Below are 11,748 nucleotides of genomic sequence, written 5' to 3' on the forward strand. Positions count from 1 at the left end.
ATCCACATCAATGCAAAGTAAGTACAGAGGCTTAGGCCATGAAGACATTCCTGAGTCATATTCTCTGCTGCTGTAAGTGGACACAGTTCCACTTAATTCAGTTGAATGGTGTCCATTTACACCAGCAGAAATAAGGGATACAATCTTTTGTCACAGTTGATGGAACAGAGGTAAGCGAGTACAAGAGTTTCAATAAAAAAGTAAAATTCATATTGGCTCCCTCTTCTGTGCTTGCTTCCCACAAAACTGGAACACACATTCAGTACTGGAGTTTATTCTCTGGAAGTGAACTTTAAACTCCCTCTACAAAGATTCATATTGGATACCTGATTTTAAGAGTTATGTTCGCCCGGTTCCAAGCATACAATGCAACTTAGGTGAGGAACCATACAGCTCAAATACTGAACAGTTCAAGTCCGCTATCAGAAGGACTGTAACCAGTGATGTCACAAATCCTGTCCCTCTACTGGGACAAATTTAAAAAAATTGAGATAGAATTTGGGTTTTGTTTTTGAAAACCAAAATTCAAATTTGTCCTCCCACCCCTTTTCCCTGCTTTTTGACAGAGAGTGCAATACAACAAAGTATGTCTAGGTTATTGTGTCTATATATCACACACAGAGAGAGCTTTTTCCTCCCCCATCCTCTTTTCCTGTTCTAAAATTTCAAAGCTTCCCAAATTTATGGGAAGTTACAGAGTGGAAGAAGAAAAAGAAATGTGAGGTGAGGTGAAGAGAAGAGAAGATATTCACTTTATTGCACTCTGTGGCAACAAGGGAAAAGGCGAAGGGAATGAAAGTTCAAAATGTCTTTTAAAAAATCCAAAATGACAATTCTGATTCAAACAAAAACAAATTCAGTTTCTGAAATTTCCCATTAAAATCCCGAAATGTCATCTGACAAACCCCATTTTTCAGCAGAAAAATGTTTCTACTGAAATGTCTAGTGGCTCCGCTACAGACCAAAAGTAAATCACAGAGATGATACAATGAATAACTTCAAATAAGGAATAATTCTTCTCATGGACAATCTAAGAACAAAAAACTATAGTTTCCAATTAATACTGTATTCAGAGAATTGTTCTTGTTTCCCCTTCTTTCTATAAAGGAAGTTTTATTAAGCAATATGCAGCCAGTCGTCATTTTGAGTTGAATTCATTTGCGCATGAAATTCTCTACGATTTGGGCTATAATAATTTCAGAGATCATCTCTCCTTCTCCCCACCCCGCAGAAGGAAGAGCTATTCAAGACTCTCTCTAATTAAACAGAATACAGATGGACCACCGCTCCCATTCCGTTGGAAAGTTCCACTCCTTTTCTCCATGGAACACCCAAACAGCAACGCAAAGCAGCACTTGTTCTAAAACTAGTAGGAAGATGACGGTACAGAGTATCCATCTCTAGGAGGAAGAAATAGTATTGAATTCATATACCCTCTTCCACGCCAAAGGATGTCACAGCATTCACAAACTGAGAAAACATTATCAGCAAGATTCCAATACCCTTAGTAGTCCCTGTGCTCCAGAAGAAGTCTCACTGAAATCTCTAAAGCTACTTGTGGAATAAGATAGTATTCAGCATTAGTAAGACTTCTGTATATGAAGGAATTACTTCAAACTACTGCAGTGCTCTCTCTCTGCAATGAGACAGCAGCTGTCTAACAGCTCAGAACCCTAAAGAATCATCTAGAGCAGGAAGCAAGGAATATTCCTAGCTTCACAGATTTCAAGGCCAGGAGGGACCATTAGATTTTATAGTCTGACCTCCTGTCCATAGAATTTCATCCAGTTACTCCTGTACTGAGCCCAATAACTTGTACTTGTCTAAAGCATCTGTACATATTGATTCCAACTGAAACTAGCAAAGCTGGAATTTGGACAAGTTGTAATACTCATGTTCTTACTAAGGGTCTCATGGTGGAAATAAGGAATTTAAGGGGAAATATTCAAGTACATAACACAAAAAATGGCCACTAAGAGATCAAAAAAGCCCCTCAGAATGAACATGACAAAAAGAGACAGGAAAAAATTGAATGTATTTTCATGGGAAAAGTTTTCTAACCAGCCCTATCAAATATGTCTGAACTACGAGCTATCAGGATACAAAGGAGAAGTGTCAGTTGAACCGTCTGGTGTAGTTTAACTGTAAAAGTACAAGGTAAGCAGGGGGAAGAGAAAATTAGAAAGACATTATCCTGATACTTACAAGATTTAGCAGAAAGACACTAGATGACACAAGATCACAATGTGCAGATAAGTGCAGTCAAAAAGCAGGTACTCAGGGGAGTACATGAAGCATTTGTGAGCCTTGGGTTGGGTTCTATTAGCTACATAATAAAAAAAACAAAACAAAAAAAAATAATTAAAAAACTGCAATTTATGTGCCTGATTCCAATAATCTGCTCATGCTGAGCAGTATCCACCTCTACACGGAGTCCTTCTGATTTCAACAGGACTGCTCGTGGAGTAAGATTTGTTGAATAGTCAAGAGACCAGAATCCGACCCTGTAAATGTGTCTAGTAGAGAGGTCATTGTTCTTGTAGGAGAGGGAATCTAAAAAAACAAAAAACAAAACAAAAAAAACCATGAAAATAAAAAAAAAGATTCATATTATGGGAGCAGATCATCAATGAGCAGAAGCAGACAAAGCTCAATGGGAATCTAGCTGTATGTGCACACCTCCCACACACATCCAGACTACATGGGTTTTGGTTTTTTTTGTAATCATCTAACCAGATTTAAACAAATACAAGTGATGGCAAACCACAAAACAACAAGCCTGCCATACTATATATCATGCAGTCTTATTTCTTAAGTGAAGCCATTTTCCCTTGAGGAGGCAGCCTCCCAGTCAAATACAAGCGGGGAAGAGAGGGAGGCAGATATTTGAAAGTTAAGTTATTTGCTACTAAATGGCAACATTAGGTATATAATGAGTTCTATGAATATTATTTGGCCTGCTCTAATTGTAACACAGTACTCAAATATACTTGAACAGGCAATAGAAGAGTCAAATACTGGTAGAGACTTTAGTATAGCTATGTAAAAAGCTACCTTTTTCCACTTCATAGATATTGTACAGGGTCACAATTTGCAAGTTCTATTCACGCAGAATTTCACCATTTCTGCCAATGCACATGGCTTTTCTATGGCTAGTACTGAAGATGATTTTATCTCTTTTATCTTTGGATAAGACCACCATTTTGGCAACTTTTTCCCCTCCAAACCCAACATGGAAGGCATTTGTTTGTCTGTACAAACTACTTTTTGTAGTAAACTTGGAATCAAAACACATTCACCCACCCCCAATCAAATGGGAAGTGTCACCTGGCCACAAAACCCATGAGTTCTGCAAGTGAGGATAGTCATTTTACCTGGGTCTAGCCCTAAATCTATTTTGGTGATCACCCTATTTTTAATGAAATCAGAGCTCAAGGTGGTCAGGAAAGGGTAGACTTTTAGGGGAAAATTTTAACTTTTCCGTAGAAAAAACAAAAAAGAGAGTTAGATTTTTGGCCTTTATTTAACTTTATTTGTGTTGTTTTAGCCATTTGTTCAACCACCTTCTGGCTATGCCGTCAGTGGCACATTTACCTCCTCAACTTAGCTAGAACCAAACTTCAAGAAGGACAACGGTTCCCTCCCTGGGTTGGCAGACTGACATCTTAATAGCATGGTAGGACCTACTGGAGAATACACTCCGCAATCATTGTTGTCAGACAAGCCAGGGTCACTGCTGCGCCGCTTTGAGGTCTGGGGATTTCCATCCATGACCGAGTCCCCAGTGAAGTGATCAGACAGCAAAGTGGAGTGCAGGATGTCATTGTTGAAAACAGGTATAATAAAATGCAGTGGGCCGGGCATATAGCTAAGCTCACTGACAATCGATGGACTGCAGCCGTCACCGAGTGGTACCCACGGGAACTGAAACAACCACTCAGCTGACCTCCAAAGAAATTGGAAGATTTTATTCTGAAAAGGCATGGACACACATGGAGAACGAAGGCCAGGACAGGAGCAGAATGGAAAATCTGTTGTGATTGGCGCAATCTATATGAGGGCTGAAGGACCAATCAAAGTAATCACAGTGATTTAGCCTTCTGCCATGTTGAATGGCTAGAGAGGGGAGAAAGTACCTGAGATAGTAAAAAAGGTTTTAAACAAAACTGCAGTGATCAAGTTGAAATTTTCCTCAGACACTCTTTTTGCAAGAATTTCATTTCGCCAAATACCAAGTTTTCTATCAAAAGACTGCCTTGACAGAAGATCTTCAGATCCACATTATTTAGATACTCGGCTAGTGTAAATGGACAAAGTTCATTCACCCCAACAGAACATCTGGTCCAATTACAATGTTGTAAATAGCGCAACTAAAGTATCAGAGTGGACTCAGATCCCACAGGACCAAAATCTGTCCACTCCCCATTATTCAATTAAGGTTGTACAGTGTAAGTAAGAACAGAAATAGGTCCCAAATCTCCAAGGAAGCATGCACTCTTCCAGTTCCTCAGTGAAAATACATACGTTATTCTCCTTTATTAAATCTGTTTTATTTTAAATGACTAGGACTTGGGTGTTTTTAAATAAAAAGTTATAAATGCTTTCGAGAACCTAGCCATACCATGTCTTTCCAATTGATTACTTAAGAGAGAGTGCAAGAGGCAACAGGGAAGTGGGAACATCTGAACTCGGATCTTTACTCTTTTAGGTTTATTGGTCTCAGTAATAATGATTTTTACTGAACTGCTATCAAAGATGTGTTTCCAAGAAGAGAACATAAAAATTGCTACTTTTATGGGAAATAACATTGCCCAGCCTAATAAAGACATATCCTGAAGGAGAGGGCAACCTTCACAATGCATTTCTTAAAACTTAAGTGTCTTCTGCACTAGACATTTCTGGCTGGGAGAATTAGTGTGAACAAGAAGAAATTTAAAAGAGCTATCAACAAATCTGGGTCAGAACCCAGAGGCAGACTGATTCATAAATGGGTGTCTCTCGGTTAGCTCAAATGATAATTTAAATACGGGATGTTGTAATACCCATGGTAAGCTCATGGGTATACCAGTCAAACCTGTGTATGCCAAAACTCTGATTTTCAATTAAACTAATACTAGGGGTTTCTGTTTGCTTTCAACGTTTAAACATTCCATTAAAAAGCAGCACATATTCTTTGCTTTAGGGGCTTAATGTATTCTAAAGTTACAGTTTACAGATACACTATTCCGGAAACCTTCCTTTACCCAATTAGCAAGCTGGTTGAGAGATCCAAGGGACTCAGATCTCAAACTGAAAAGTTTTTTGTTCAGTTACAGTGGTTAGCTTTCTTTGTCTCCCTACCCTCTCACCCCCTCATTTTCAGAGACATCCATGGTACCCATTGGGTTAGTGTGTTTTACTGTTAGAGTAATATGATGGATACAACCCTGGCTTGGTAGCCTTGACTCTAACTCAAGCTGTAGCTCACACTTTCAGCTCTGGATGTTCACTGTTCAGTCCCTGATGTGTTGGCCAAGACAACAACCATCGCATCTGCACTTCCTGGTTCTGGTTGAGAACAATAGTGGAAATGCCAGGATATCACATGAAAAGTGGGTCTTGTGACTACATTGTGTTTTAAAAATACCTTTCCCATGCAATGTGAGATAATTAAGATCTCCTGGACCTTCTAAGGTTAGCTGAATAAAAAAAATGAAAACTAGACCTGGCTGAAAAAATTTCTGTGAAGTACAGCACAGCCCCATTTCTCCCATCTAACTGGGACCCAGCCAGATCAGATAATCAGGCAAAGAGTTTTCTGTCTGTTATTTTAAGATGCAGAGTTGCTTTTAAACTAGCTGACCCCTCCCGGAAAAACACTAACACATAGCCCCCTTCTTTATTTACAGGGCACAAGAACCATTACTTCTAGTAAAGAGTACCAGTTTTTAAAAATAAAAGTGATCCTTTTAAGTTGCAACAGCAGCAATCCTTTACTATTTTTGTGTTGCCTGAGTTTATCATTTCTGCATTTTTAAAAACTGGTACTGTACTCTTTACTAGAAGAAATACTTCATGTATACTGTAAATAAAGAAGGAGGCTATGTTTTAATACTTTGTAATGATCCTGTGCACGCACTGGTTGTTCGGTTAATATGGAGAGCCGGATAATCAGCATTCTACTGTATTTTTTCATTGGAATTTGCCAATTCGCTAAAAATCTAAATATTCCAGAGACATTTCCATTTAAAATGAAGCACCAGTAGAACCCCCATGGACCTTGACCTAGTTTCCACCAACTCACCTGCCCAGCTCACCAGCAGCCTGGGTTCCTGGAACCTTAGCAACCTAGATTTTACAGTTCAAGGGCAGCCCACAAGGTGGACTCCCTCACAGTCAAGAATCCCAGAGTTTCTAGGGTCTATGACTCTGGGGCAGCCTGGGTGGTGAACGTCTCTGGAGTCAGACGTCCACTGCTTTTCATGGAGAATTTTGAAGTTTTGATCCAAATAGGAATGAAATCAAGTTTCAAAAATATCAAAATCCTCACTGACGTGGATACATCTTTCTCTTCCCAGCGCTAAACAACTACACAGGACCTGTAGATTTTTTTTTTTAAGAACATATTTTTCTTCCAGTTAGCTATGACTTCACTGAGAGTGTTTTCAATATTTCATTCTTGAAGGGTTAATGTCTAGCTATTCCACCTGGAAGCAGGCAGGGCACACCCTGACTGTTTCCTAGAAGCAATGCACACATTGCTCTATCCAAGGACAAGGGCTAGATATGAACCCTGAGAACTTGATTGTTTGGACAGCAACTGTGGGAGGTTTCTTTAGCCTGGGCTCAAGGCCTGAGAACCAGGATTGTAGTAGATAGAGGATGGTAACTAAGCATATGAATCAACGTCATACATTCCTTTGTGTAGCAGTGTGTAATGCTTAGGGGGAGAAATATAATAAAAGGAGAAGGTGGAAGGCAGGGGGGGCAGAACAGCCCATCTCCGCTGACCAGCCTGTTTGCTTGCATAAAGCTGTGTTCTGTCTGATCACTGAACCGCAACAACTGGCGCCCAAACGTGGGGCCCTCAGCACTCACCTCGCCCGGCAAGGGTTTCAGACGCGTCACTCATCCACTTCGTGGATCCCGGTGAGTATTTTTCATTGTGGTAAGTATGGGAAGCTCCCTCTCTGCTTTGCAAGTGCAACACCGTAATGAGCTGCAGTATTTGCTGCGTAAGGCTCAGCATGACTGCCCGGCTCGAGAACTCACTCTCCTGCTACAGGAGGTGCGTGCCAAGTGCCCGTGGTATCCTGAAGCTGGAAGCCTTAAGCTAGCGGACTGGGAGCGATTGGGCCAGACATTGCACAAAGAGCCTCGGGCACCCGTGCAGGCTTTACATGCCTGGCACCTCTGCCGCGACGTGGTACAGCGTGTCGCCTCGGACAGACCCTCCCTCGCGAGGCTGGTGCTCTCGCCGCCCCCGTCCGCCCCTGCAGCCATCCCCCCTCCTGGCGATGCGACACAGCAGGTCGCCTCGGAAAGGCCCTCTCCAGCCCCAACAGAGGAGCTGCCGATCCTGCCACCCCCGTCCGCTCCTGCAGCCATCCCTCCCCCTGCTTCGCCCCCAGTGCCTCTATTACCACCGCCTCCCTGGCCTTCCCCACCGGAGCCGGTGTGTGATCACCCTCCCCCCATGGGGCCCCCCGGAGAGTCATCTGCATCTGCTCAGAAGCTTTCGCTGGTGCAACAAATGGTTCACGCAGCGAAAGCTCGATCAGATCTTACAGCAGAGGAGCTGGCTGATCTGGTCTCCGTTTGCCCGGTGACCTGGCAGAATGATGACCAGGGCAACCCCGTGGGCACCTGGACCACTCTGCCATACTCGGTGGTTAGAGAGGTAAAGAAAGCAATTCGTGAATTTGGCCTGACTAGCACCTTTGTGCGTGGTCTCATTGAAGGGATGGGTGCTGGGTACTCCCTAATCCCTGAGGATTGGAAAACGCTGCTGCGCATGATGTTGTCACCCAGTCAGTATGTTATTTGGCTTAGTGAGTATCGGCAGATGGCAGAACGCCAAGCCCAGGTATATAGAGAGCAAGGTATCATTTATGAGCATTTGGCAGGGGAGGGCCAGTTTGCTACTATTGGGATGCAGTCTCAACTCCCTCAGGCCGTCTTCCCCATTATTTCCACCTGTGCCCAGCATGCCTTCAAGAAGGTCCCGGATTCAGACAAGCCTACCAAAAGCTTTGTCAGTATCCGTCAGGGTGCCTTAGAGTCCTTTTTGGATTTTACCAACAGATTGCAGGAGGACACTGACTTTCAGCTGCCAGGGGAGGTCTGTGCCATACCTACACAGGTGATGGGACCTCTCCCTGCCGGCTTTGTAGGTCTTGTTCTCCCTCGCTCACATGCTGGGAAACAGGGCTTTTTTGTCATTCCAGGGGTCATTGATGCTGATTACACTGGCATTATTAAGGTTCAGGTGTGGACTCATCTTCCACAGTCACTCCTGCGTGGACGGTCAATTGCACAATTGATTTTAGTCCCCTATCAGGTGCCAGCTGCCGAGGATCGAACTCGGGGCGGAGGAGGCTTTGGATCTACGTTGTCTCACTCGCCGTCTCACAGCGTTCAGAATTGGCTGCTGTTATTTTGGCCTTTCAACTTTTTGCTGATTGTCCCTTTAATTTAATTGTGGATACCCATTATGTTTATTAGGTAATTGCTTATTTACCCCTTGCCCTCATTACCCCTCAGGTTGATGCAGATCTCCTTCGCCTGTTTTTGTCTTTACAGCGTCTTCTTGCCACTCGTCATTTCCCTTACTTTGTTGCTCATATTCGCAGTCATACCCCTCTGCCTGGGCCACTCACTGAGGGCAATGCATGCGCCGATCGCGCGTTGCGTGGTCAGGTAAATTCCCTTTTTTCTGACCCCATTGAAAGCCATGCCTTTTTTCATCAGTCTGCCTCTGTTTTGGCCCGGCAGTTTCACATTCCTGCTGATCATGCACGTTCCATTGTTCGTTCCTGCCCCCACTGTGCTGCTGCTGCTCCTACTTTTTCTTATGCCGTTAACCCCCGAGGTACCGCAGCAAATCAGCTGTGGCAAATGGATGTTACTCATGTACCACAATTCCGCCCCTATTCATTTTTACATGTTTCCGTTGATACTTATTCAGGCTTCCTTTGGGCAACCCCACAACGTGGGGAAGCCACTAACAAAGTTATTCACCATTTGCTGGCCTGCTTTTCTGTTATGGGTCGCCCTTGCCAAATTAAAACAGATAATGCCCCAGCCTACTGCTCTGCAGCCCTCTCCACCTTTTGTGCCCGCTGGGACGTCCGTCTTAAACACGGAATCCCTTATAATTCCACGGGCCAAGCCATTGTTGAACGTGCCAATCGCACACTCAAAACCTTGCTAGATAAACAATTAAAACAAGGGGAGCTGCGTCTCCGAACCTTAGGAGACATTCAACAACAGATGTATATTCTCTTGTTTACTTTAAATAATTTAACACTGAATGCAGATCAGCAGACCCCTGCGGATCGGCATTTTCACAAATCTGAGGTACTGGAAAGACCGCGTGTCTTTTACCGTCAGCTGCCCGATCCACAGTGGCTGGGCCCAGCACCTCTAATCACTTGGGGTCGGGGATATGCTGCTGTGTCTCTCCCTGCAGGACCGTTGTGGGTTCCAGCCCGGTGCGTGCGACCAGCACTTAAACAACATGGCATGGCACCAGGGGCTGTCGAATCCCATACCAGAGTTTCAGCTGACCTTGGAGGAGACCGCGTTGCCCCCCGAGTCGACAACGGCGGGACGGAAACGGAGGAGGCGTAACGTCCCAAGCCAGCCCGTGACATGGGGAGCAGTAAAAGCATTGGTCGCCACGGCTCAACGAAAACTGGCAGCAGATTCAGCAGCCAGAAACTCCTAAGACTTTTTTTGTGGCGATTCTCGCCCAAATCACTGCTAATTCTGTGATGATTGTGTGCCTTTTGTGCCTGCTATTTCCTGTAGGGGTTGGCTCGGAAGCGCCTCCCCCGTTACAAGCCCGAAGGAGAATAAGACACTGTTCTCTGCTTATGCTAATCTTTCCTCCCAGTACTCTAGCATGGCTAATTGGGACCCGGCCAACTATATTCTGCCTCGCACGGCTATATCCCTTCACACACCGTACCCGGCCGGGGCTCACAATGTCACCTGTGCGCGTGTAGTTAACTGCACTAGTACAAAAGTGCCATTGGGCTGTCAAAAAATTTCTCAATCCCTTTTAAATTGTTCCCATGCTGTTAATGTTTCATATAATTATGGCCATATCATCCTACCATCAGGATGGGTTTTTACTTGTGGTTCATGCACCTTTAATTATATTCCTGCAAATTTAAGTGATGGCACCCTTTGCTGTCTTAGTAGAATGATACTTATATTGCCTTTTGCTGGTTACAATTGTAGTAAAAGAAGTGTACCCCTTTTAGATGATTATATTGCAGATGTTAAGTTTTTGGTTATTTTGTGTTTGTAATCATTGGGCTTATTTTTTGTTGTTGCTGTGTACAATGTATTCCTTCCTTGTTAAGACTTTGTGAAATTTTGCCCTGGAAAGCTCCCCAGGTTATGTCCTTGTCTGTCTGGGAGTTAAATAGCATGTCAAAACAAATTGGCGGCTACCATGAGATGGCCAACTTCAATAAACAAAAAAGGGGAGATGAAGGGTTAATGTCTAGCTATTCCACCTGGAAGCAGGCGGGGCACACCCTGACTGTTTCCTAGAAGCAATGCACACATTGCTCTATCCAAGGACAAGGGCTAGATATGAACCCTGAGAACTTGATTGTTTGGACAGCAACTGTGGGAGGTTTCTTTAGCCTGGGCTCAAGGCCTGAGAACCAGGATTGTAGTAGATAGAGGATGGTAACTAAGCATATGAATCAACGTCATACATTCCTTTGTGTAGCAGTGTGTAATGCTTAGGGGGAGAAATATAATAAAAGGAGAAGGTGGAAGGCAGGGGGGGCAGAACAGCCCATCTCCGCTGACCAGCCTGTTTGCTTGCATAAAGCTGTGTTCTGTCTGATCACTGAACCGCAACACATTCTCATATTTGTCATGGAGGAGAAAAGCTTAAGCAGCCTACACTTTATGGATAGCGGAGTTATTCACACTATATGGCAGAGGTGTAGTATTCAGATCACAGCTATTCCTTCATCCACTTGATCTGCTGCTGACAAATAGCACATGGGCTACGACTGGCACAGATTCAGCCCTGCCTAACAGTCATCAATAGAGTCGGTTATCCTGATGAGCCTGTTGGGGAAAATGGGATCTTTGTGGAAAAGGTTCCTGATGGACCTATGTAAGGTGGGACAGGTTAATTGATATTCAGTCTTGGGGTCTGAATAGCTTCCAAACAGTGCAACCCTTCAGCATGAATATCAGAACCCAAATAAGAAGCTACTTGCCTATCACTAAACTAAATGTGTGTGTATATAGCCACTGGCATTGTCTAATACCTTATTTCCATGGACTTTGGGAATCTAAGGCCAGAAGGGACCATTGTGATCATCTAGTCTGACCTCCTGTAGAACACAGGCCAGAGAACTTTCCCCAAATAATTATTAGAGAATATCTTTAGGAAAACATCCTAACTTGATTTAAAAATTGCCAGTGATGGACAGTCCACCAGAACCTTTGGTAAATTGTTGCAATGGTTAACTACTCTCACCGTTAAAAAATGTACACCTTATTTCCAGTCTG

At 43.5% G+C, this 11,748-nt stretch overlaps 1 protein-coding gene across 1 annotated transcript; it reads left to right on the forward strand.

Moving 5' to 3' along the window:
* The first annotated feature begins 6,828 nt into the window (after positions 1 to 6,828).
* On the forward strand, positions 6,829 to 11,298 carry LOC140911769 (uncharacterized). The gene is made up of 2 exons (XM_073345535.2): positions 6,829 to 7,879; positions 9,671 to 11,298. The coding sequence occupies exons 1-2, from the start codon at positions 7,154 to 7,156 to the stop codon at positions 9,926 to 9,928; spliced, it is 984 nt and encodes a 327-aa protein (XP_073201636.1). The 5' UTR covers positions 6,829 to 7,153; the 3' UTR covers positions 9,929 to 11,298.
* The last annotated feature ends 450 nt before the right edge of the window (positions 11,299 to 11,748 follow it).

Source organism: Lepidochelys kempii, chromosome 5 (assembly GCF_965140285.1).
Source record: "Lepidochelys kempii isolate rLepKem1 chromosome 5, rLepKem1.hap1, whole genome shotgun sequence".
NCBI lineage: Eukaryota > Metazoa > Chordata > Testudines > Cheloniidae > Lepidochelys > Lepidochelys kempii.

Coding starts and splice junctions, on each gene's coding strand:
- LOC140911769 (XM_073345535.2), top strand. CDS start 7,154: ATGGGAAGCTCCCTCTCTGCTTTGCAAGTGCAACACCGTAATGAGCTG. Junction 7,880..9,670: donor CATACTCGGTGGTTAGAGAG/GTAAAGAAAGCA, acceptor CTCTCCCTGCAG/GACCGTTGTGGGTTCCAGCC.